Source organism: Malania oleifera, chromosome 6 (assembly GCF_029873635.1).
Source record: "Malania oleifera isolate guangnan ecotype guangnan chromosome 6, ASM2987363v1, whole genome shotgun sequence".
Classification (NCBI taxonomy): Eukaryota; Viridiplantae; Streptophyta; class Magnoliopsida; order Santalales; family Ximeniaceae; genus Malania; species Malania oleifera.
In genome coordinates, this window is record NC_080422.1 from 102,607,218 (window position 1) to 102,630,479 (window position 23,262).

A 23,262-nucleotide genomic window follows, 5' to 3' on the forward strand; every position below is an offset into this window, starting at 1 on the left:
TATTAATTTTTGTCAATAAAAACTAAATTTCAATAATTATTTTTAGTTTGTCATATGTTTGCAGTTTGCAACATATTATTAATTTGAATTGACGTGTCTCGGGGGTCGTGCTGGCCGAACGTCTAACTGATACACAGAAGTCATGTCCGCATTCCGGACTTTACCTTGATCAGCGAGATCTGGGGGCAAAGGACACTGATCCGTAGGTTTGGTGCCGCACTAGGGGGTCCAAAAGGTTCGTTAGTGACTGGAATTCCTATTTAATAAAAAAAAATATACATTTTGTTATTAGCATGTGACAAAGATTTAATTAAGTAATGATTTTTTGTAAAAAATACTCACAATTGATGTAAATAATGTCAGTAAATATTATCATTTTAATTTATTTTTTTCTAAATACCAAATAAAAATTATATTTTGAGGAATTCTTTTTATTTTTCCCTCTTATTTTCCTTAGCAACCTAACAATGTTGATATTTTAGATTTCTTTGTTTTTCCTTTCATTTCCTTTCCTCTCCTTTTCCTTTTCATTTTCCTTTTCCTTTATTTTCATTTTCATTTCCTTTCCTTGATCATTTTTCAAGATCAAAACAGTAGGTTAAAGTTGATTAAAAATTTTAATTTAGCACAAAATGTATAGCTATTTTATTTTAATTTTTTTTAATTTCTTCAAATAATTTTTAGTATTTAGATAGATTATTATTATGAAAATAATACTAAAAATGTGAAAATTTACAATTAATGTTTTGTATGTGTATTTTATTTTATTTTATTTTTTTGGAAAGTTTCTTTATTGTTGGTTCAATTACTTCACCAGTTCACCTTGAACTGTCATGCAAAAGTCCCCAAACCCTAACTTCTCTGCACAAAATATCACCAGTAGGCTTGTGACCCCTAAGCAGCGAGAAATGGAAATCAAATAAATATAACCATATATAATTATATACAATACCAGAGAGCTAACATGTTTCCCAAAATATATATATATATATATATATATATATGACTGTTTCCCAAAATATCTTCAACTGGCTAGGGCTATACAAAAATACTCCCAAAAATACTCACTCTCCTGTCAGGGCAATACTGAGGCTCCTCTATCTGCGAGCCTGATCTGCTCGCCTACCTGGATCTCCTGAAAAAAATGTTAAAGTAATGGGATGAGCCAACGCTCAGTAAGACGAAATATGCTATTACTAGTGTGTGGCAAATGAGTTACAATACTGTGAAAATCTATTACTATGTAATCATGTATCACTGAATCTGTAAATACAACACTAGTAATAACAATCATCACCTTTATCCTGTTGCTTAACATATCTGTACTTTAGGTTTCTACTCTAAATACTTCTAATATATTTGTATATATTTTCTGTCTCTGTAAATCTATATAAACATAATAATAACTGAAAACTTATTTGTGGATAATTGTGTGTCATGATTTAACCCCTCATAATAGGGTTGTGCGGCCCGTAAGCGGGATTTATCCTAGCTGGCCGACCAGGATAAACCACTATACTCCATAGGTCTAATCAGCCCTCCTCGATCCATATCTGATGGGGAGCCTGTCCACTCGTGGGCTCTATACGATCGACCTTTACACCACGTATTATCTGAATAGGTGGTTACACTCTATATACTATATGTAGCAACGGTACCGTGCTCTGTAATCTGTAATGGTCCATCAGGGTCTGATACTATAATACATTTCTATATACAACTATCTGTTTTATCATGATTTTGTAATAACTGTATAAACCATGACGTTGTGATAAACTCTATCTGTATCAATTGTATTTCAGAAATGAACTGTAAAACTGTATGTCATGGTACTGTAAATTGTATCTGTATCAACTATATAATCATGGTATTCTGTAATTACTATAAAATATTTCTTCTGTCTATATAATCTGTAAAACATAACTCTAAAAAATACTATAAAGCATGTTTCTGTACAATATCTATATTCTCAAGTCACACAGTAATTTAAAACATATTATTCATAATTGATAAACTGTATAAAGTTCTGCTATGAATATTAATCTGGTAAAAATATACATTTCATACTAAAAATCATTTTAAAATTATCTAGCATGGCATATTTCCCTTACCTGATTTCTGCTAAAATCCCCTTACTTTAGTGGGTCCTACACCCGTAGGGTTCTCCACTCAACACCCTGAAAATCATAAATCTCAGAACAAAACATTACTATTTCTACGTTTATGTCATTTCCTACAACTGCCAAAAAACCTAATTTCGATTAAAAGACCTTACCATAAATCTGGGATGAATTCCAACTTCGTCCCACCGATGATCTGCTTCAATAGACTTTGAGAAAACTTCCCTAGGAGCGTCGTGGTGGCCTCAGATCGTCAATCCAGTGGACGACGGGGCCGAAATCGAAGAGAGATGGAGGTGGAGTCGTGGGAGAGAGAGAGAATAGGGTTTTGGTGTGATTTCTGCGCAAGAAAATGAGTTTAGCACTAATTATACTGCAACCTTTGTCGACGAGTCACGCCATCTCTTTGATGAGTCCTGTAGAAAGTTTGTCGACGAACTTGCACCCTCGTCGACGAATTTCAGACTTCCAAAAATTCTCTCGGTATCTTCTTGTCAACGAAACTTGCCCTTGTCGACAAGATCCTTTTGTGCCCTCGTCGACGAATCCCCTATGCTCATCGATGAGGCAATGAGAAAATCCTCTGGGTTATTATATTCAAAATGCAATTTCGTCGATGAAGTCGACTGCCTCCTTCTGTTACTGTTTCCATTTCTCTCCCTTTTTATTATTTAAATACCATTATTCTTCGGGTTGTTACAATACTAGTGCGTCATCGTGTGGTTATTATACTACTTCTTCGTTCCGTTGTCAAAGATGATATCATCATCTTGACTATTCCTTTTGCTACTTGGTTTCCCTTTCTCTGTTGAGAGTACTTGTTTAACATATCTTTTGCGTCCACCTCCGCTATCTTCTCCACTAGCGGATCCTCCAAAGATCACCGTGATTTCCCCTATGACCTGTTCTTCCTTCTCGTTCCTGTTGGGTCTCCTCTGCTCGCGAGGTTCTCTTTGTGGATCTTCTTTCTTTATAAATCTTGACAGGTATCCCCTTTTCATCAAAGCTTTAATCTCCTTCTTCAGCTGAATACATTCCTCTGTGTCATGCCTATGATCCCTGTGGAATTGACAAAACTTGGACATGTTTCGTTTATGTAAATAAGTTCGCATAAGTTCTGGCCACGAGACATAGTTCTTCTTCCTTATCTGCATTAGTATTTCAAAACACGATACATTTAGGGGTGTATAGGTGGAGAACTTGCTGGACTGCCCTCTTATCTTAGGGCTGGTGAGCAGCGTACTAGTCTCTTGTCTCTTCGTGGATCTAGAGGATTCTCCCATCTCATGACTATTACCCTTCCTTTTCAGCTCGATGCGATTTCCCCTGGTGTCCATCATTTCTTCTAAGTTGATGTACTTCTGCGCTCGGGCCATCAATTCTCCCATATAAGCCAGCGGCTTCTTCCCCAAAGAGTACAGGAAGCTTCCGGACTGAAGGGCAGTGGTCAGAGCTGCCAAAGCCACCCTCATGTCTAGGTTGCGGATCTCCAGGGTCGCGGTGTTGAAGCGATGCATGAATTTTTTTAGCATCTCCTTCTCTCCCTGGACCATGCTCATTAGGTGGGCTGTAGTTTTGACGATCCTCCGATTGCTGAGGAAGTGGCTGGTGAACAGCTGTTCCATCTCCGAGAAGGAGCCAATTGATCCAAGTCGCAGGGTTCGGTACCAATCTTTGACACTACCTTTAAGGGTTGCTGTAAAAGCTCAGCATATAATGGCACCAGGAGTGCCTTGCAGCTGCATCAACACCCTGAAGGTATCCAAGTGATCAATTGGATCGGAGAGACCCTCGTACCTCTCAAAAGTGGGCATTTTGAATTTGCTCGGCAGTGGGACCTCCATCACTTCTCTGGTGAACGGCGACTTCGAGGACCTTAGAGACGTTTCTCCATAAAAGAGGTTGGTCTTGCCTTCTTTCATCATTTTTTCTATTTGATCTATTTTCTTGATCCTTTCCTCCAACTCTGAGGATCTTTGTTGGTTGATATTTACGCTATTTGCGTCTTCTACCTTCTTGGTAAGGAAGGTTTTATCCTCGCTCTCCTTTGGTTTATCTGCTTTCTTGGGTGGATCGGGATTCACCTGTTGTTGATAGGAGACAAGACCTTCCTGACTCTTTTGGTGTAAGAGTAGGTTGAACATATCCTCCATTTTCTTCTGAAAGGTAAGGAATTCTTCTTTGGCGACTCCTGAAGGTTCTGTAGGTGTGGAGCGAATGGATTGGGGTGACTCTTTTCCGGCAGGGCCAGAGCTAGAGCCGTGTGTAGTTGGCATTTTTTTGAATGTCGGAGGTCGAGAGCAAGATAAGTACCTCTTTGAAGCAGTTTCCACAGACGGCGCCAACTGTTGCGGGATAAAGTTAGTGATGATCAATGAGACTGCTTCCAGATCTCCAATGACCTGCAAAGGATGAAAACAAAAAGGCTTGGAGGACCCGGGATGTACTCCGGGGGATCACTCCGATGCCTAAGTAAGGGGAAGACTCTAGAGAGGCAGAATGCAACAGTAAGAATGAGTGTCGAATGACTTACCTTGGACTCTTCCCCGCCTCCCTTCTTATAGGGGTTGGAGTTGACCCTTGGGTTGATACGTCTTTATTGCGCGGGGGCGTGAATTGCTCTTGGGTCATAAAGTGTCTGCGCACATCACTTCGACTATTTAAGCCGCTGGCGTGGATCTCTCCTCCTTTTTATTGGTTTTGAGTTGATTACTCTCTCTAAAAGGTTTGACTTGGGGGGTGAGGGCTAGGTGTTGACTTGCTTTTATTGGCTGATTTATTTTGGGCATATTAGTATAAAATTTGGTTGATTGAATATTGGTTAGCCATTTAAAATGGTTGGGTCTTGAGTCGCAATTTTTGGTGAATTGAACTTTTGGTTTGGTTAATGGTTTCAGGGGTCATGTTTTAGTTGATGGAACCATGTTTGCCCCTACCTTCAGGAACTTGAATACATGAATAATGAATGTTTCATTTGTAAAAGGGAAATGGGGTTTGATTTGTAAATTAGATTTGACTTTTGATTGGCATGTTGTATATTAGGGAATGCAGGATTTTCTTTTATAGGCATGTGATTTTCTTTAATTGGAGGAAGAGGGTAGAGGAGGTTTTGATTTGCATCATTTCAAGAACTCCTAAAACCCTTTCTTCAGTGTTAGGTTTTTCTAATTACTTAAAAAAATATTATATAAACTATAATATTTAATATATTATTTTTAATTATAAATATGTTATATTCTGAATTTGTTATTGCAATGATGAATTATATTAATTATAAAAAAATAAATTAAAAAATAAATTTAATTTATAATGGTATTAGTAACATGTATTGATAATTATATATATTATTTTATTTTGTATTATAATATACAAATCATATTGAAAACTCTCCATAGTGTTATTTATATGATAATAATGATTCTAATATATATTTTATATTGATTAAATTGTTAACTTATTTAATAATAATATTATTAAGTAGTTTTAGAATTATAAATTATTTTGTTATAATGTTATATGTTATAATATATTAATTATATTTTGGGATATAATAACTACATTATTATAATAAATTGGCACAATACTTATAATAAAAGTGAATATCCAAACACCACTTATTTAATCAACACTTATAGTCGGTACTTATTTTTCAATACAACCAAACAACACTTATGACTTTCAGCATTTATTCATTTAGCACTTATTTTCAGCATTTATTAATTTTAGCTCATTTTTAGAAAAAAACACTTCTTCATAAATGGTTCCAGCCCAAAAACCCTCCACCATTAACTTCATTGCTAGTGCGTTGGAAGTGTAGGTGGGCTGAATCCCTAACCCAATTAGAACACAAAATATGATCCTCATGGGGGCTGGACTTGGGCTGAGCCCTTAATCAAGCATCTCTTTCCTCCTCACCCAGTTTTTTCAGTTTATTATTATTATTTTTTTAAACTCATGAATGCCTCTTGTTTTGATTCCTTACAGCAGAAATAATAGAAGAAGAAGATGTTTAGATTATTCCTTGCGAAGGCTGCTCTGAAACATTATGCCCTACATCGTTGGAACTTCATTCCGAAGGCAAGTTTTCGACCTTCCCAAAATTCCCATATCTGAACTTTTTTAATTTACATTTTTTTGAGGGTTTGATTTACAGAGAGAACTTCACAGTAGAAATAAGAAGGCTATGGAATACATTGCAAAAGGGTGGAGTGCTGTGAAGGAGGTGGATAGAGTCATAGACTACACTGAACTCAACGATCGCCGTCTTATCCCTCTTCTTAGGGTATGATTAATTTGTTAACTTATGGAAATGTCCATTTCTTAATCATGTATTCTAGCTTTCTTGTGATGCTATTTTGTGTCCATTTATGGCTATATGCCTATATGCCTGTATGTATTCCTTTTTTCCAACATTAATGTTTGCTAAGCAGCTTTGGGCCGACCCCTTATTAGTTTTTGATGAGGCAATGGCGCTGCTGTACGGTATAGGGGTTTTATAAGGAGTAAGAAAGAGATGGTCTTCTGGAGATATGTTTTTATTTTGTTCTATATATTTGGTTTTTTTTTTTTGCTTGTTGTTTTTTTGGACTTTGCAGATTGAAAAGAATGCAAGGAGTTTTAATGGCAAAAAAACTCCCTAGATTTATTATGGGTTACATTTGTTGTTTTTTTGCTTCCTTTTGGGTTCACCCTTTTGGGGTTTTTTTTTTTTTTTTTCCGTTTGTTTTTAGGAAGATATCTTATCTTCTATTCTTTGTAATTTTCTCGCTTTGCTGTTATGGGTTTCTTTTTCTATCCAAAAAATGTTGAATCATCATGTCGTTCAAGCAGTTTGCTAACTTTCAGTATGCATTTTTTTCCTATGTGAATTCATTTGTGTGCATATGATTATGCATACGTTGGTCAATTTATTTATGCATACGTTATACAGCTGAAGGGTACCTCTTATTATTGTTATTTTTGGTGAAAATATTGTATGTGGTCCTTTAATTAATTTTGAGATCTTGGTGGTGTTTCATTGTTTTTGTACTTCTTGACACTGATAGCTAGGTCAGTTGATGATGATGATGATGGAGAATTGTGTACCAATATAAGTAATGGGGGTATGATAAACAACTTTAGTTGTAGAATTAACAATTGATTTACCTTGATTCATTTTAGAATTTATTTGCTGGCAAAGGAATTTAAGTGGATTTGTGATTTAGTAACTTTTATCTCGGGAAAATTTGATTTGATCTAACGAACCCCCTACACTCCTTGTGAGGGTGTTTAATGTCAGACTGCAAAAGAGAATTTTGAGTTGGCTTTGGAGGCAGACAACACGAACACCCATGCCAGATACTGGTTGGCCAGATTACATATGAAATACCATGTACCAGGGGCATGTAAAGCTATGTAAGGGAACTTATCTCTCCTTTTACATGATTCTTGACTATATTTTTTTTTTTTTGCTGTCCCTGCAATTGTTTGCATTCTAGACATTATTACCTCACTGATATTTCAAATGTTATTTAAGCATAAAATAACAGTTTTATTTAGTTCATTTTTTAAAAATTAGAAAAATACTGGAATTTTCATTTGTTCATCTTTAGATTGAATTTTCCAGATGCTCTTAGATCCTTCATCTGACATTTGGAAGCTTTTAAGCGTGGAATTTGATTTAGAATTTTGGTGTTCCTTAACCTGCTAAGCCTCTTACCTGCTAAACATGTGAATTTTTAATAATAGTAATGGTTGCTTGCCTTTATAGTTTTTTTTTTGAAATTCACCTATATACCTTTTTATGTTTTTCTCCACCTGTGATTGTTGCTGGTTGCCTTTTCCATTCCATTAGAGGAGCTGCTTTGTTAGTCGAAGCTGCAGAGATGGGTGATCCAGATGCACAATATGAATTGGGTTGTCGTTTAAGAGTTGAGGTTAGGCTCCTTATGCTTGCCTTGATACCTATACATGTTAGGTAGTTTGCATTTTGGAGGTGTTAAGTTCTGTCTTGATGGATTTATATAAGGAGCCACCAGCAAGTTTTCATTATTCTCACCCTTCAGTTTATATTATTGAAATTTCTAGTGTAACTTGAGAAGCTTTAAAAGCATAGTCTGCACAGGACAACAGCATATCCTGTTCTTTCCATTCTGCTAAATCCAACACAACGTCCTCCTATAGCAAGGGTTCTTAGATTGTTTGAATCTAATGTTACGTTTTGTTTGTAGAATGGAATAGGATGGGAATGGAATATTTATAGTATATAGATTGTCAATTAAATCACTCTTGCTCACTAGTGCAGAGCTTAAAAACATCTATATGCTTAGTATTAATTGCTGACCTTTTCTATGCAGTTTTATATGAACAATCCTACATTATTAGGTTTTTCCCCTGACCTTCCTGAGGTGGTAGATTTTGTGTGTGAAAAACCAGCAGAGTTAGAATTTCAAGGATTGTTCTGTTGTCATCTACTTTCAATGGCATAAAAATGTATCTTTCAAGACTGAAAAGTTTCTGGACTTATGTTGACAACTGTTTTATTCTGTTTTTAGATTAAAAAATTTTTGAAGCACTGGTGCACGGTCTTGGTATATGCTCTCCTTGTTTATGGTCATAGGTTAGTAACTTCAAGTTGCCTAGAAGTAAACAGAATTATTGTTTGAGTGCATTCATAATGTGATACAATATTGTGCTTGATTTTTAAACCTTTACCAGGTGTTGGATGCTGTTGTATCAATGATCTGTATTTTGGTAATTTGTGTTTTTATGCATACTAAGGATGTATTGCGGAATTAACTTGTGGAAGCACATTTTGAGTGCCTTGTCACCATGCTGAACATGGCAGTCTTCTTTTGAATGGCATACAACATGCTCCATCATTGCAAAAATTCATCTACTTATTACCTCTGGAGTTTATCTTTTTTTATGATTTTTTTTTTCATGTTATTCTTGTTAGAAATTTTTTTATCTTTGGTACTCTTTGTTTTATGGCACTTGATTTGGTTATATGGTTACCAGTTCCAGCAACATGCTTTAGAAGCTCTTGTTTACAACTTTTAGCTTTAGAATCTTGCTTTATTTGTTTAAACAGGGTTATCCACAACAAATTGTGTGTATGCAGAAATCTCAAGAGAAGATAATAAAAATCAAAGGCAAATTGTAAATTCGGAAATTTGAAAATTTTAGTGCTAGTCTCGCATTAATAATGTAAGCATCACGTAATTTAAAGGTGAATAGGGGAGCTCTTTAGAGGTGTCTTACTGTTGCAAGCTGCATAGAAGATAAAAATGGGTGGGAAGCTAAAATAGGTGTGATGTATGGACTGCGTTTTTGGTTTTTATTGCTAAAGGGAAAAAAATCCTTATCATGTGAGGTACGGAATTGGTTGTCTTTTCTATTTACACATGACATTTGGTGTGACGAGGCTCTTCTCATTTCCTGATTCTCTAATTTATTTACTTTGGCCAACTCATAAGAGGCTTTTTTGCAGATTGTTTTCGTATATATATATGTGTGTGTGTGTGTTTATGTATTGTATATTGTGTTTTTGGGTGGGGGGTTGGTGTTGAGGTTTTGTGCTTTTATCAAAAGCTTTATGGAATCAGTAAGGGAATAAGGAAATAGTCAAGTAAGATGGAATTTGTCCGACAATAATTGCTTTTCAATAAAGTTGTTTTATGAGGTGATGTCCAAGAGGAATTTGGATATGGGAAATTTCCTTGGAAACAAAGCTCCAAAGAAGGTTGCCATGTCCTCTTGGGAAACTTGAGAATACATTTTGACTATTGATAATTTGTAAAGAATAAGCTAGGCTCCGGCACATTGTTGCACCTTTGGGAGTGTTGTATTGCCTTTTGGCAATTGGGTGGATTGCTCTTAGCCTGTGAGAGGGTAACTTCTTACTTGGCAAGGTCTCTTTGCAAGAAGAGTGAAGGAAAAACTTTTTTTTTTTATTAGAAAGGAGGGCGACACTTCCAATTATTTATTGATATACCTTTACTTTTGACAGAGGACTATCCTGGTTACAAGATAAGCATTGGGAGATTATAGATAAAATAGACATTAAAGGCCTCCCAAAAACAATACCAACAACCAACCAAAACAGGACTACAAATCCAAACCAAGTTAAATAAGAAACAAATCTAAACAGGCCTAGCAAAAAACAAACATAAAAAAAAAAAACTAAAATAAAAAAATCTAAACCAACCAAACAAAAATCAAAAGGATGAACTAATGATGAAGGGAAGTGAGACCCAACCTGTCCATCCAAAGAATACCTTTCAGAGAACGTGGTAAAAGATGTTCTTCGTAGATGATATTGTTTCCCATTTCTCATTCTCTAGCGAGAAAATCAGCCGCACTATTGCCTTCCCTATATTGATGGATCACCATGAAGTTCACTCCTTCTAGTCCCGCCACGAGGTCTTTCCAAAAATCCCAAAAGGTACATCTACCTTTCTGAAACCAATAAACAACAATTCTCGAGTCACTTGCAATAATCACATTAAAATAATGAAGTCGTTTGCATAAACGAATTCCTTCCAGGATTGCTTTTAATTCCGCACTATTGTTCGTACCATTGCCAAAATAGCTTGAAAAAAGCTGCTTTCACCATGCCATGACAGTCCCGAATGATTCCTCCACCTCCTGAAGTACCCGGATGACCCCTACAGCTCCCATCACAATTATGTTTTATGCACCCTGCTGGGGGTTTAACCCACGAGATAATTTTTTCAGGCCTTGCACAAACTTCCTGATGCTGAATTTGAAACTCTTTCAAAATCGTAATGTCCGATATCTTCAATTTTTGAAAAGAATTAGAGCTCTCAGCTAAAGAACTAACCCAGTATCGAACACTTGCAATTTTTTGGTTTACTTTTGGGGAAAAGGCTTGTTTAATTATAATCTTTTGGATACAATAGTGGTTGTCGTTTGAAGGAGAGATGGATCAGAACTCGGCTGGAAAAAGGGTAATTTAATTCTAGTATTTTGGATGTTGAAATTTGTACTTCCATTTTTTTTTGTTTTTTGTTTTTTTTACTTGGGGAGGGGGCAGGGTGGACTTCCACTGTTCCACACATAGGTACTGCTTTCGTATTTTTAAAGATTCTTTTCTCAGAATCTCCATACCAATGAATCTTTTATCCTTTTTGCCAATTGGGGAAAAAAGAGAGGTTATTTTCAATTTTCCATGAGCATGGCCTGCTGGAGACTTCTCATTTTTTCACAATCCCTATTTAATGTGGCTGCCCACAAACATCACACATAAAGAACTACTTTTTTAGATGGTCTTTATTAAATTTAAATGCTTTCCGGATTACCATCACATGGTTTTGATGTTCTTTAACTTGGTTTATGGATAGAATGAACATGTTCAGTCTGATCAACAGGCATTCTATTATTTGGAGAAGGCTGTAGACCAGGTATATTTTCTCAAGACAAATTGATTTGCAATGTCTTCTTGAGTTCTGAATGTATCATAATCTTATCGGAACTTGTTGTGTTCTAGCTGCATCCAGGTGCACTCTACCTTCTGGGTGCTGTATATCTGACAGGGGATTGTGTGAAGAAAGATGTTGCCTCAGCAATATGGTGTTTCCATAGGGCATCAGAGAAGGTAAAATTCATCTTACTGCTTAATTGAATGCAGTTATTTATTGCTTGAGAGAGGCCTGTATCAGCCAGAATAGTAAAATATCGTAGGGGCTGTTTGATAAATAATGAAATTTGTGGGAAAAAAATCAGAAATGAAAAACTTAATGCAGTAGCAGGAACTAAAAACTGAAGATGAGCAACTTGCTCCGTTAATATTTTCAAAACTGTAATAAACTTAAAACCTACTTGAGTACGTATTCATTTTTGTCCTTAAATCAAATTACAATAAAAAAATTCATTAGAGTAATGAAAATGAAAAAGAATATAAAAGATATATTATAACAAAAAATATAAAAAGATGTTCTTTGGGGAGTCTGTGGAGGTTCATTTCTCATATTTATCCTTCTTTCATCCCTCACACTAATCTTGAGATGGGGAGGGGTTCATAGGTCTGTTTTTGGAAAGAACTTTGGCTGGGTAGTGTGTATCCTTATCCACTTCATTCCCTTGTCTATTTTGACTAAGCTACAAGAAAAATAGATCTATATCTTTCTTTGTTGGGGATTTGAATAGCCCATTGGTTTCTTGGAATCTCCATTTTAGAGAACCTTCTAATGGTAGGGAGTTGGTGGAGTTGTATTCTTTGTTATTTTTATTGAATGGGAGATCTTTCTTCGGGAGGGATGTTTGATCTTGGTCTTTGGATCAGTCGGGAGTGTTTTTTTGTATTTTTTTTGAATTCTTGACTCACTCCAATTCTTATTTCCCACTCTATTGTTTCATTTGGAAGGCCAAGGCTCCTCCAAAAATTACGGCTTTCACTTGGTTGGTTGTGCTCAATAAAATTAATACTAGCTTGCTGCAAATTCGGAGACCTTTGAGGGTTCTCTCTCCCGATGTATGCGTGCTCTGTTTCAAAAATTCTGAGATGGTTTCTCATCTTCTTTTGCACTGTGAATTTTCTTGGAGGATTTGGAATATGATTTTTGGTATTTCTGGAGAGAGCTGGGTATGCCCTTCTTCGGTTGGTGAATTGTTAGCTATTTCTTTCACATGGTTTGGTAGGAGAAAGGACAAGGCAGCCCTATGGAATTGTGGAATACTTGAAGTTTTATAGGGGTTATGGTTGGAGCGAAATTCAAGGATATCCAATGGGAAGATATTAAATTGTGTGATGGTTTGGGATAAAATTTAGTATTTGGCCTCACTCTGGTTTGCTGGCTTTGGTTTTTAAAGAGGAATTAGTTTCCATGAATTACATAGAGATGGGAGGAACTTATTGGCATGTTGATCTTTTATTTTTTGGTATTTATTAGTTGCTTTTTCTGGAATTTTTGAATCCTTTTTTGGGAGATATCTCATGCTCCCTCATTTAAATTCTCTTCCTATTAGTGAAATCTTCTTTTGCTATAAAAAAAACTTATCTTTTAAACTCACTTTTTCTTAATCAGCAAAGAAAATTTCATCAAAAGGCATCAATTGGATGCCGTCCATATGCAAACAACAGGCACTTACCTGCACTGGAACATATAAAAAAAAAATCAAGAATTACATGAGTTGACTAGGACAAAGCACCATGCCATCTAGTGACAGTAGTAATCAAGTGGTCTTTAAAAACATGTAAGGGCATTGCCATTCCTTTAAAATCTCTCTTATTCCTTTTCCTCTACACAAACCAAAAGATGGCAAGAGGAATGAGCGACAGGGCTTTCTTCCTCCTATTAGTCCTTACTAACATGGATTCCTTTCCATGTCCATAACTCTCCTTCCACTATTCTAGCAATAACATACTGATGTTTGATTAAGGTTATGGCCAAGTCGCACAAGGTTTTGGTCCAGGAGCAGTGCAAGAGGATGTAATTAACTATTTCTGCACTCTCTAAACACAACTAGCTCCTGTTAACAAGGGGTAGTCCCTTTTTTGGAAGGTTGTCTGCATTTGTATGAGGAGTGAAGACATTTGTGCACATCTCTTTCTTCATTGCCCTTTCACATTGGCTATTTGGAATAAATTATTTGGTATATTTGATGAAAATTGAGCCTCTCGATCCACAAGGCCTTTTATACCATTATCTTTAGGGGTTTTGGCAAAGGAAAGGATAGGAAGGCTCTATGGTGTTTCATTGTTGTGGCTATTATTTGGTGTTTTTGGTTGGGAAGGAACGCTAGAATATTCAAAGGTGTGGCTACTCCAGTTGGATAGTTACTGTAGTGGACTTTGTATAAGCAATCATAAAAGTCAGTGAGTTGCGATAGGAAGGCTCTATGGTGTTTCATTTTTGCTGAAAATAATGGTTTTGCTGAAAATAATGGTATCAGTCACAAACAGGTGGTAGGAGACTCACATCTCCCTCTTATTCTTTCCAATGCCAGGACCTTTGAGGAGACCTGCTTTAGAGGCTTTTATCAAGAAAAGGCTTAAAACTTCCATTAACAACAAGATAGAGAGGGGATCCCCTGCCTCAGAGATCTGGTAGATGAAAAAACATATGATGGGCAGCCATTAAGCAGTACAAATAAGGAAGGGATTGAGATGCATTGATGGATCCACCTACACCACAACTCCCCAAAGCCATTCTTTGGAGAATATGAAGTAGGAAATCCCAATTCACCAGATCAAAGGCCTTTTCCATTTGCAGACCGTCCCATTCTTTCTTTCCTTTCTCTCTATGTCCACAATTTCTTTAGCAATATGGGTTGAATCCATGATTTGCCTTCCTACTACAGAAGCTTGTTGGTGTTGGCAAATGACCCCTCTGGAATTACTTTTTTAAGACTCTTGGAAAAGACTTTGGATAGAATCTTATAGATACTACTCATAAGACTGATGGGGCAAAAGTTCATACTGTTGCAAGCCCCAATTTTCTTGAGGACCAAGGTTTAAAAGGGGGAGTTCAAACTACTCAAGAATCTGCCTGTACAGTAAAAGTTGGTAAAATGCTGATAACATCCTGCTTGAGGAGTCCCCAGTTTGCCTGAAAATAAACCAAAGTAAAGCCATCAGGGCCTGGAGCTTTATCTCCATTACTTTTTTACTAGCCTGAAAAACCTCCTACTCATTAAAGGTTCTTTCAAGCTTCTGCACTGTGGAAGAATTCATGGTGTTGAAGGTGATGCTGTTAACTATAGGTTGCCAGCTCTCTGGATCAGTATAAAGATCCTTTTAGAATCTGCTAATGCTCTCTCTCCCCCCCCTCTCTCTCTCTCTCTCTCTCTCTCTCTCTCTGTTGATAAGGGGTTGAACCTGCAGTGAACATTTGCTATTCGGTGGGAGAAGAGCCCTAGATATCTGTCTCTAGGCGATCTCTTCTGTGTTAATGATATCAGCAAGCTATTTTTAAAATTACTACTTTTGTGCTCCAAGAACAATTCTATTGTATTTGACAGTTGAAAAGCGATAAAAGAATTTTTTTTTGAATGACTTTTTTTTTAAAACAAAAAATTTAGAAAATTTATGCATATTTTAATTCGCAGTCATTTTATTTTAATTTTTTATTTAAAATTGTTCATGGAATGATTTAACATACAAATGTGAATCTTGGATATAAAAAAATTGTGGGAATAGCACGGAAACTGTAAACTATAAAAAATATCGACGGGTTTATTCACTAAATGGCAATTGGCACATACAATACGACAGCTTTCTGTTTTTGCCGCAATAGCTGAAAAGTAACAATAAAAATAGGTAAAATCAACAACATAGGAAAATGTGTTTTCACCTTCATTATATTGCACCAAAAATGGCGAACAAAAAAAGAGAAGTGGTACTGAACACCCCCTTAGTCGTTGCTTGATTGCCTGGAACGAGGTGGCTCTTAGTGCATGCGTGTGAGTGCTGCTAGATGAGTCATAAGTTATTTAAAGAGCTTCTTATGTAAACCGTAATTTGAGTCCAGGACAAAGCCTCTGCCTCACTCTCATATCAGTTTATATTATGTTTGGTTAGTGGAAAAGCTATTCCTTGGAATAAGATGGAATATAATGAGAAATTTGGAAATAGAGGTAATAGCTATTCTTTATTATTTCATCCAACATGTAATAAGAAAGATATTTCTATTGCCATGGTGAAAATTTGGGAATAGTTGTTCCATGTGTATCCTTGTTATTTGCAACAACAGAAATTTTCGTATAACTAATTGTACTAACCTATTATACTGATAAAAAAAAAAATTTAATAACCTATTATAACTAATATCTTCCTAGGAACAAGCATTCTATGAACCAAATGTAACCTGAACATTAATGCAACTGTTGCTATTAGTAGCCAAATTACTTGTTTTTAATTTTTGTCTTGCTTTTTATTATTCATCTTTTTTGAAATCCATTACACTTAAGTTCCATTAATAAACCATTTATCACATCCATGATAAATTAGAATTTAGTTGTTCTGCTTCATGTTAAAACACTATTGGAAATATAATCCATGGTACTCTGTTTCACACCTATTAATTATTTCCTGTTGAAGTATGCTGTATGCTTTGTGTAATGTGATGCACTGTGATTTATTTAGGGAAACAGTTAAAATATTGACTTAGTGGGCATTTGGTTTTCAACATGAAAAAAAAAAAATATTTTGAAGGAATGATATTTTTGAGAAAATGATTTCTAGGAATGGGATGCCTTGGAAATATTTTTGTTTGGTTCTTGTCATAAGACTCATAGAAATGTAAATAGGATGCCCATGTCAGTGTTTCAGGGTAATGCATTTCAAAAAGTTATTATTGTACCCTTAACTTTTGTATGAACAATATATGAAGAATAATCACATTTTTAGCCCAAAAACCTATTAAGAATGTTTACCAAATTAAACCCATGATCTAAAATAAATAATCCAATTAACCAAAATAATGAGGGGCAATGTAGTTTCAGGATTTCACCTGTTATGTTATATTAATATTACTAAAAAAAAAAAGAAAAATGGACAGCCAGGTGCATAAAGCTGCCACGTATGCAGGGTCCGGGGAAGGGGCAGTCCACAATGTGTCTATAGTACACAGTCTTACCTTACATTTTTGCAAGAGGCTGTTTCTACGCCTCGAATCCGTGGTCTCCAAGTCACACGGCAACAACCTTATCATTGTGCCTAAGCTCCCTTTCATGTTATATTAATTTTACTATATAATAATATTATTTATTTTCAAAATTTTTTCTTGATTTATATTTTTGTTATTATTAATTTTTAATTGTAAATATAATTATATCATGTAATAATATTATATTATGGGATCATTAACATGCACCCAGCGAAAATAGTTTAAGAAAATAAGATTCTCATGGGAATGGGATTTCCATGAAACTTACAGGAGCATGGGAATGGGATTTCCCATATATTGTGGAGTCTTTTATCCCCTGGGAATGTGAGATTCCTGTTAATTCAGATTCCAATTCCAAAACAAACATGGGAACAGACATTCCCAGGGATGTTGAAAGTTGCTGCGAATCAGAGCTTCCCAAGGCTGTGAACCTGACCATCTTAGCTAGTAAAAGGAAATGCAACCTTGGTGGGTTCATCAAGGACAATGAATCTATTTGACTTGAAGAGGTTTATGACATTATTGACGATGTTAGTTGGCATAATGATTACTCATTGTGAGCATGCTAGGTCTGGTCCCTCGAATTTTGAGCAACATCACAAGAAGTGAACAAAATTTTATTTGGTCGGAAACACCTTTCATCATCTTAAGGTGGTCATAAAATCTGATTCAATGACAAATCCTCTCCCACCCTGCCCCAGGGATAGAATAAGTGCATGATGTCCAAAGCTTGGCCTTATATTTTGTACAAAGCCCAATATTCCACATGAATCCAACAAAAACTTGTCATCCTCACCTCTCACAAGCCCCTTTTCTCTGTTGGGCCTGTACCATCTTCCTCTAGCAATCAACAGTTGGATTGGTTCTGCAAGATGAACTGCCAAGTTCTTCTTCAGCCAGCTTGTTTTTATGTTTTCTCAAAAAACAGATGCTTACTGGCAATGTCATTTTCTTTTTTGGACACTATTTTTTTAATCATAGAAATGTTCAAGTACAATTAGGTTCATTGACTTGCCCCAAATGGTGTACATTATTGAACTTATCCTGGTAGATTTTACACTGTTCTCCCACCCTGCAATCCCCTCAGAAGGTTCTATGCCCACAGAAGACAGTTCAAGGTTGTATCTACTTGCATGGCCAGTGACAGAGCCAGAAAGTAAATCCAGGTGGAACGAAGGTACAAATATTATAGCGGTCATTCCAGAAGGTTAAAAAAAGAACTGCTGGGGTTGGGATGCAAGGCACTTGATGAAAAGCAAAATGAAGGGCTAAATGTTGAAGGGGCTTATATTGGGCATGTGGAGCGCCCCCTGCCTGTCTGTCCCACTTTATGTAGTGTACCCTCAATGCTCTGACAATCTAAGAATGTGTGTGCGTGTATAAAACTCTGACACTTTACATTCAGCTCAGGCTATTATTAACAAACATATCTTATACTTTTTCCACATATATGCAGGGACATGCTGGTGCAGCTATAGCATATGGATCTCTTCTTCTTCAAGGTGAGTTACACCCATCTTATTATGCTCCTCTTTTTTCCTCCTTTTAAAATGGGAGTTCAATGATAACTATATACTAAATGTTGTACTTATTGAAACATATTTCTATGTAATGTGCATTAGAGTTTGTGAAGTAGAGATCCAATTATTTTCAGTTAATGGCCTAATGCACTTGTTTTCTAGGAGTAATTGGTTCACTAATTACAATAGGCTTCAACCTGAGAGAAATTAAAATTTTCCGTAATCCAGTATCATAAAAAAGGCACTATTATTTCCTATCTGTCTTGTTTTCACTAGTAACTTGTGCACGTTAACTGAATGAAAATTCTTTTTGATATTCACATGGACCACCAGATAATTATGGTTGATGGTTGAACCAATGTTTAAAACCAAGACCAATCCTTGCTTCATTTTTTCCCACCCCTTTTAGCCTTTTATTTCCCGCTTTAATGTGTTGAAGAACGTGTCAGGTGCTCAAGTCCCTGATTCTATAGTGAGATTCAATTCCAATAGGGGCTCCTCTGCCAAGACCAGAAAGAATGCTGGAAGTCCTTTGCTGGATCCAGTAGAGATGGCAAGAGAACAATTTCAGATTGCTGCAAAGGCAGGATGTGATCTTGGATTCAAATGGTTAAAAAGACTAGAGGAGGAAGAGCAGCGTCTGCTGGCTGGATAATGCTGCTACTGCATGTGACTGATTGGTCTTCATTGTGGCCGAGCTGGAAACTGGTTGAGCTCAAGGTCAATTTTTTGAAGGTTACACAATACGGCAAGTTAAATTGCTCTAAAAACAATGTCATGTTAAAGTATCCAAAGTTCACATGCTGAAGTAGGTAGCTGTCTCGGAGTAGATACATTGCTTGAAAAATTGGTGTAATAATCCTTTTGTACATTTCTTGTTCTGAATAAACAATAATATGAACTTGTGCGGAAATAACTATGTTTTTTTGGTAGAAAAAATGAATTACTGTTCAAGTGATCGAGAAATAGTTGATGTAAACCTTTCTCAAGCAAGATTTTGAATAATGAAATGTGTTTCCTGCTGTAAACGGATTTCAATGATTGGTATGGAAATGCCATTGTTTTGCAGTAGGTCAGTTTCATAGTTGGTAACAATTTTTGTTTTGTTTTCAGTTGCAATAACAGAAGCTGTTGTTAGTTCAGAGACAGTTATGATGTTGCTTTGTAGTTAGGCAGTTATAATCTTGATCTTGTACATCTCAATTTATCCAATTTGAGCCATAGCTGTTTGGCTAGAAGATTGGGCCTGCCATCACAGCCTCGCTGAGGCGCCAGGTGGTCCCCATGCCCCTTGACATTTTAATGTTAGTTATTTTTTGCGAGCAATTTTTTCTTTTTTAATTTTCGTCTAATTTGAACTCCTAACCTTAGAGAAGAGAAAGATGAGCCCCTAATAATATGCTACCACCTCGGTGATGGGTCATGATACACGATCCTAATGAAGCAATCCTGTAATGGGTGTGAATGCTTTTGCTTAGTCTTTTGAGTTCATAGTTTGATTATTTGACAAGTAGGATTGTCTATGGCGTGTCATGGTGCAGATTAATGGTTGCTCGTGCATGGTATAGTAATTCAAAAAAGCAAATAGTTGATATGTAAAAACTTTCTATCCAACAAAGAATGGAATGCTTCTGTAGTTTAATTTTGAAATAATCAAATTTTGGATTGTCATTAGCTTTGTAATGATGACATATATTCTTTTGTAACTTTTTAATTTCTTGTCATAAAAGTTCTATTCTTAAGAATAGATGCACAATGAATGGCCCGTCTTATGCAAGGGTTTGTTGGAGTCTTTTTCTCACTAATCATTCATCAGACATACGACTGAAAACAATATATATATATATATATATTACATGTTAAAAGAAACTGTTCACAATCTTATAAATTGATGAAAGTAATTTATACAACTGATCCCATCTACAGAGATGTAAGGTTGGATTTGTTGTTGTTGTTGTTGCTGTATATATCGTATATGGTAAATTATAAAAACCTTTTTCAAGTGACAAAACTTTTTACATTTCTCACTTATCTATAACTTCTTTATATACATTTATTTTTGAGAAAAAGTGTTCCAAGGACAAGTTGTGTTGTTACATCAGCTAAATATGATAATGAATTCATCAAGATGAAGAGTAGTGTTTGGTGAGACATGGTACAACCTTAGAACTTCTCATAGTTGTTTCTAATACTTTCATTGTAGCCTATCTAATGAAGCTTGCCACTCATCAAATGAACTTCATTGTACTGGTTGCTTTCACAATTATTGAATGTGACATAAAATGACCATTTTTTCAAAGTTAGAAATTTTATGTTAAAATGTCGAATTTAAAAAAAAAATAAAATAAAATGGAAGATTTGTTATTTATTTTGTTACGATCAAAATCAATATGTGCTTGTAATAAAATTAGAAAAACGTGTAACTTGTCACTCACACACACCAAGCATTTAAGACAAGATAATTTATCATTTGTGAAAAATTAAGACAAGATATAATTGGAGTACATTAACTAATTAAATTTAAAAGCTTGAAGGTTTTTATTAGGCTTGATAAGGCTTGGACAAAGTTTTGATCATCATGTTTAAAATACACTTGAATAAGAAAAGCTTCGAGGATATTAGCGGTGATGAGTAGGATCATCTTCAATTGGTACTTGCACTCCTTTAAAGTAGAGTCGTCAAGCTGAGAGAGTTCTTCGAATGGGATACACAATCCACCCCCAAAGTGGGTCTCTATTAGCATTCACAATTTAAAAGTCTCTTAAGGCCCCAATCACACATCACCCCATTTCTTTTAGATCAAGTTCTTGCATAATGAGTATGTGAGGAGTTCTATTTATATTTGTTTCAAATCAAAACTCCCCTTCTTCTGGATTAAGAGTACAAGCAAGCATGTGTATGGGGTGTGCATAGTATTAGGGGTGGAAAAACAAATTCACGAGCCGGGTTTGGATCGATCATAAACGGGTGAGGGTTAAACAGAGTCAGATTTGGGTTGATTTGTTTATTAATGGGTAAATCACCTATAAACCTAAATCTGCCTGCTTATTAAATGAGTCATAAATGGATACTCATTAAGCACCCGTTTAAAAATATAATTTATTTATTTAATTTTTTTCCTCTAACATTTCAGCAAATTTTAGTTATTAAAAAAAAAAAAAAACAAACAACATCATTTAGTCATTTATTTTATTTATTAATGTATTAACAAAAAAATTAAAATTTTAAAAACAATACATCTCTTTAACTTTCTTTTGAAAAAATATGATTTAAAATTTAAAAAACAACACCAATACAAGTATAACCTATCACTCATGTTATGTATCATTTTGTCCTCTTCAAATTTCCAACAAATCTAGTTATATAGCTTGCAACTATAAAATATTATTTATCTAAAAGCCCAAAAGTAAAAAAAAATAAAAAAATTATAAAATGTTATTATTTTTAAATGTAAATAAGGGACCCAACGAGTACCTGACCCAAACCCATTTAACCCATTTATTAAACGAATTGAGTTCAGATTGACTCATTTATAAATGGGTCGTCCCCTCTCAAATCCCAACCCGGTCTAAATGGGAGGGTAATGAGTAACACTTTGGGTCTTGACTTGTTTTGCCACCCCTACATAATATCATGATAAATATCATGTTGGGAGAAACAATAATACTCAAACTCCCTCTTTGTGTGAATCTACAGGGAACTATAAAATAGAACAATATATATGCAGAAAATATATATCCAAACACCACAAGCACAAGATACACGATTTTTACGTGGAAAACTTTCTTGATGTGAGAAGGAAAAACCATAGAACCGTAGTCCATTCAAATAATTCTACTATCAACAATTACGAGAATACATGAGTCTTTTCTAATATCAATTAGAGGCATACAATCAGCAACTATTTTCAAGAAATAGAATACCTTGACATAAATCAACTTTTACAAGAATTAAAGAAAGATCTCACCAAAACAGAAGCTACTGTTCACGGGGTGAAAAAATAACAAAGAATGCTCAGAATCCAATCTCTACCGTTCACAATGAAGATTCATGTGTCATGAAGATCCCCATAAAATTTCAGCTTAATTAGACCAAAATACTCATTGATCCAAACAGTTGATCAAGACTGGACAACTTTCTCTCTATGTGTCGGCAAAAAAACCAAGGTTACTGTTCATGGGCTGAAAACCAACACCGAATGCTCAAAATCCAATATCCACTGTTCACAATAAAGTTTCACGTGTCATGAACATCCTTGTAATTTTCAGCTCAATCTAATCACGAATGTTTGTTGATCGGAGCAGTTGATGAAGTCTGGACAGCTCTCTCTCTCTCTATGGCGGCTGCAACTCTCCTTTATTTTTCTTTCTTATTTTCTGATTGTTCACCACACTTTGTAGCAATAAAAGATAGGGTTTAACCCTATTCTCCCAAATGGGCCTCTCCACACATGGGCCCATATTGGGCAAGTTTGGATCATCCTCACTTATGAGGAAACCCAACCCAACAAGTCCGTGAATTGATGAACCGGGTGTAGATTTCTTTGTACAATGCAATGCATAATTGTTTTACTATTTTTATTTAATAGTACATAAATTTTCTAACTAACATGAAGATTTGATTGCTTTCTTTCACTGTTCTTTTCTTTTTGTGCTAACATGATGCATTGAAGTTAGGGTTTACAAATTATGACAAGAAGTTCCACAATGATAAAATAACCTAATTTGAACATATGAAATTCAAAGTGGCTTATTCCTACTTTATGCAAAACTTGGATTGCAGGTGAAGGCATATCCTTTGGCATGCCCACAAAATATAAGTTTTTTGAGTCTATTTAAAAAATCTCCAAGCAAAGTGACACTTTCAAATGGATTTTGATATATTTTTTTACATTCAAGTACTTATTAAATATTGATCATAGTCAAGTTATACATCGTGAGTACGATAAACATTACATGAATAGTATAAAGGTAAATTTATTTCATATTTGGTACGACGAAATGGAATATATTG

General features: G+C 35.3%; 2 protein-coding genes across 7 annotated transcripts; one reads left to right on the forward strand and one right to left on the reverse strand.

The window, feature by feature from the left end:
* Positions 1 to 2,851: 2,851 nt before the first annotated feature.
* Positions 2,852 to 3,673, reverse strand: LOC131158730 (uncharacterized). The gene has a single exon (XM_058113588.1). The coding sequence runs from the start codon at positions 3,671 to 3,673 to the stop codon at positions 2,852 to 2,854; it is 822 nt and encodes a 273-aa protein (XP_057969571.1).
* A 2,147-nt stretch (positions 3,674 to 5,820) lies between these two features.
* On the forward strand, positions 5,821 to 19,277 carry LOC131157236 (uncharacterized). Of its 6 annotated transcripts, none has more exons than XM_058111222.1 (9): positions 5,821 to 5,937; positions 6,105 to 6,197; positions 6,274 to 6,402; positions 7,399 to 7,514; positions 7,954 to 8,035; positions 11,465 to 11,524; positions 11,611 to 11,718; positions 18,186 to 18,231; positions 18,699 to 19,277. In XM_058111222.1, the coding sequence occupies exons 2-9, from the start codon at positions 6,126 to 6,128 to the stop codon at positions 18,902 to 18,904; spliced, it is 819 nt and encodes a 272-aa protein (XP_057967205.1). In that variant the 5' UTR covers positions 5,821 to 5,937; positions 6,105 to 6,125; the 3' UTR covers positions 18,905 to 19,277. The 6 variants fall into 6 exon arrangements, with proteins under 6 accessions (XP_057967205.1, XP_057967208.1, XP_057967206.1 ...); XM_058111225.1 differs by having other exon boundaries at positions 5,852 to 5,933; XM_058111223.1 differs by having other exon boundaries at positions 5,870 to 5,937; positions 6,108 to 6,197.
* The last annotated feature ends 3,985 nt before the right edge of the window (positions 19,278 to 23,262 follow it).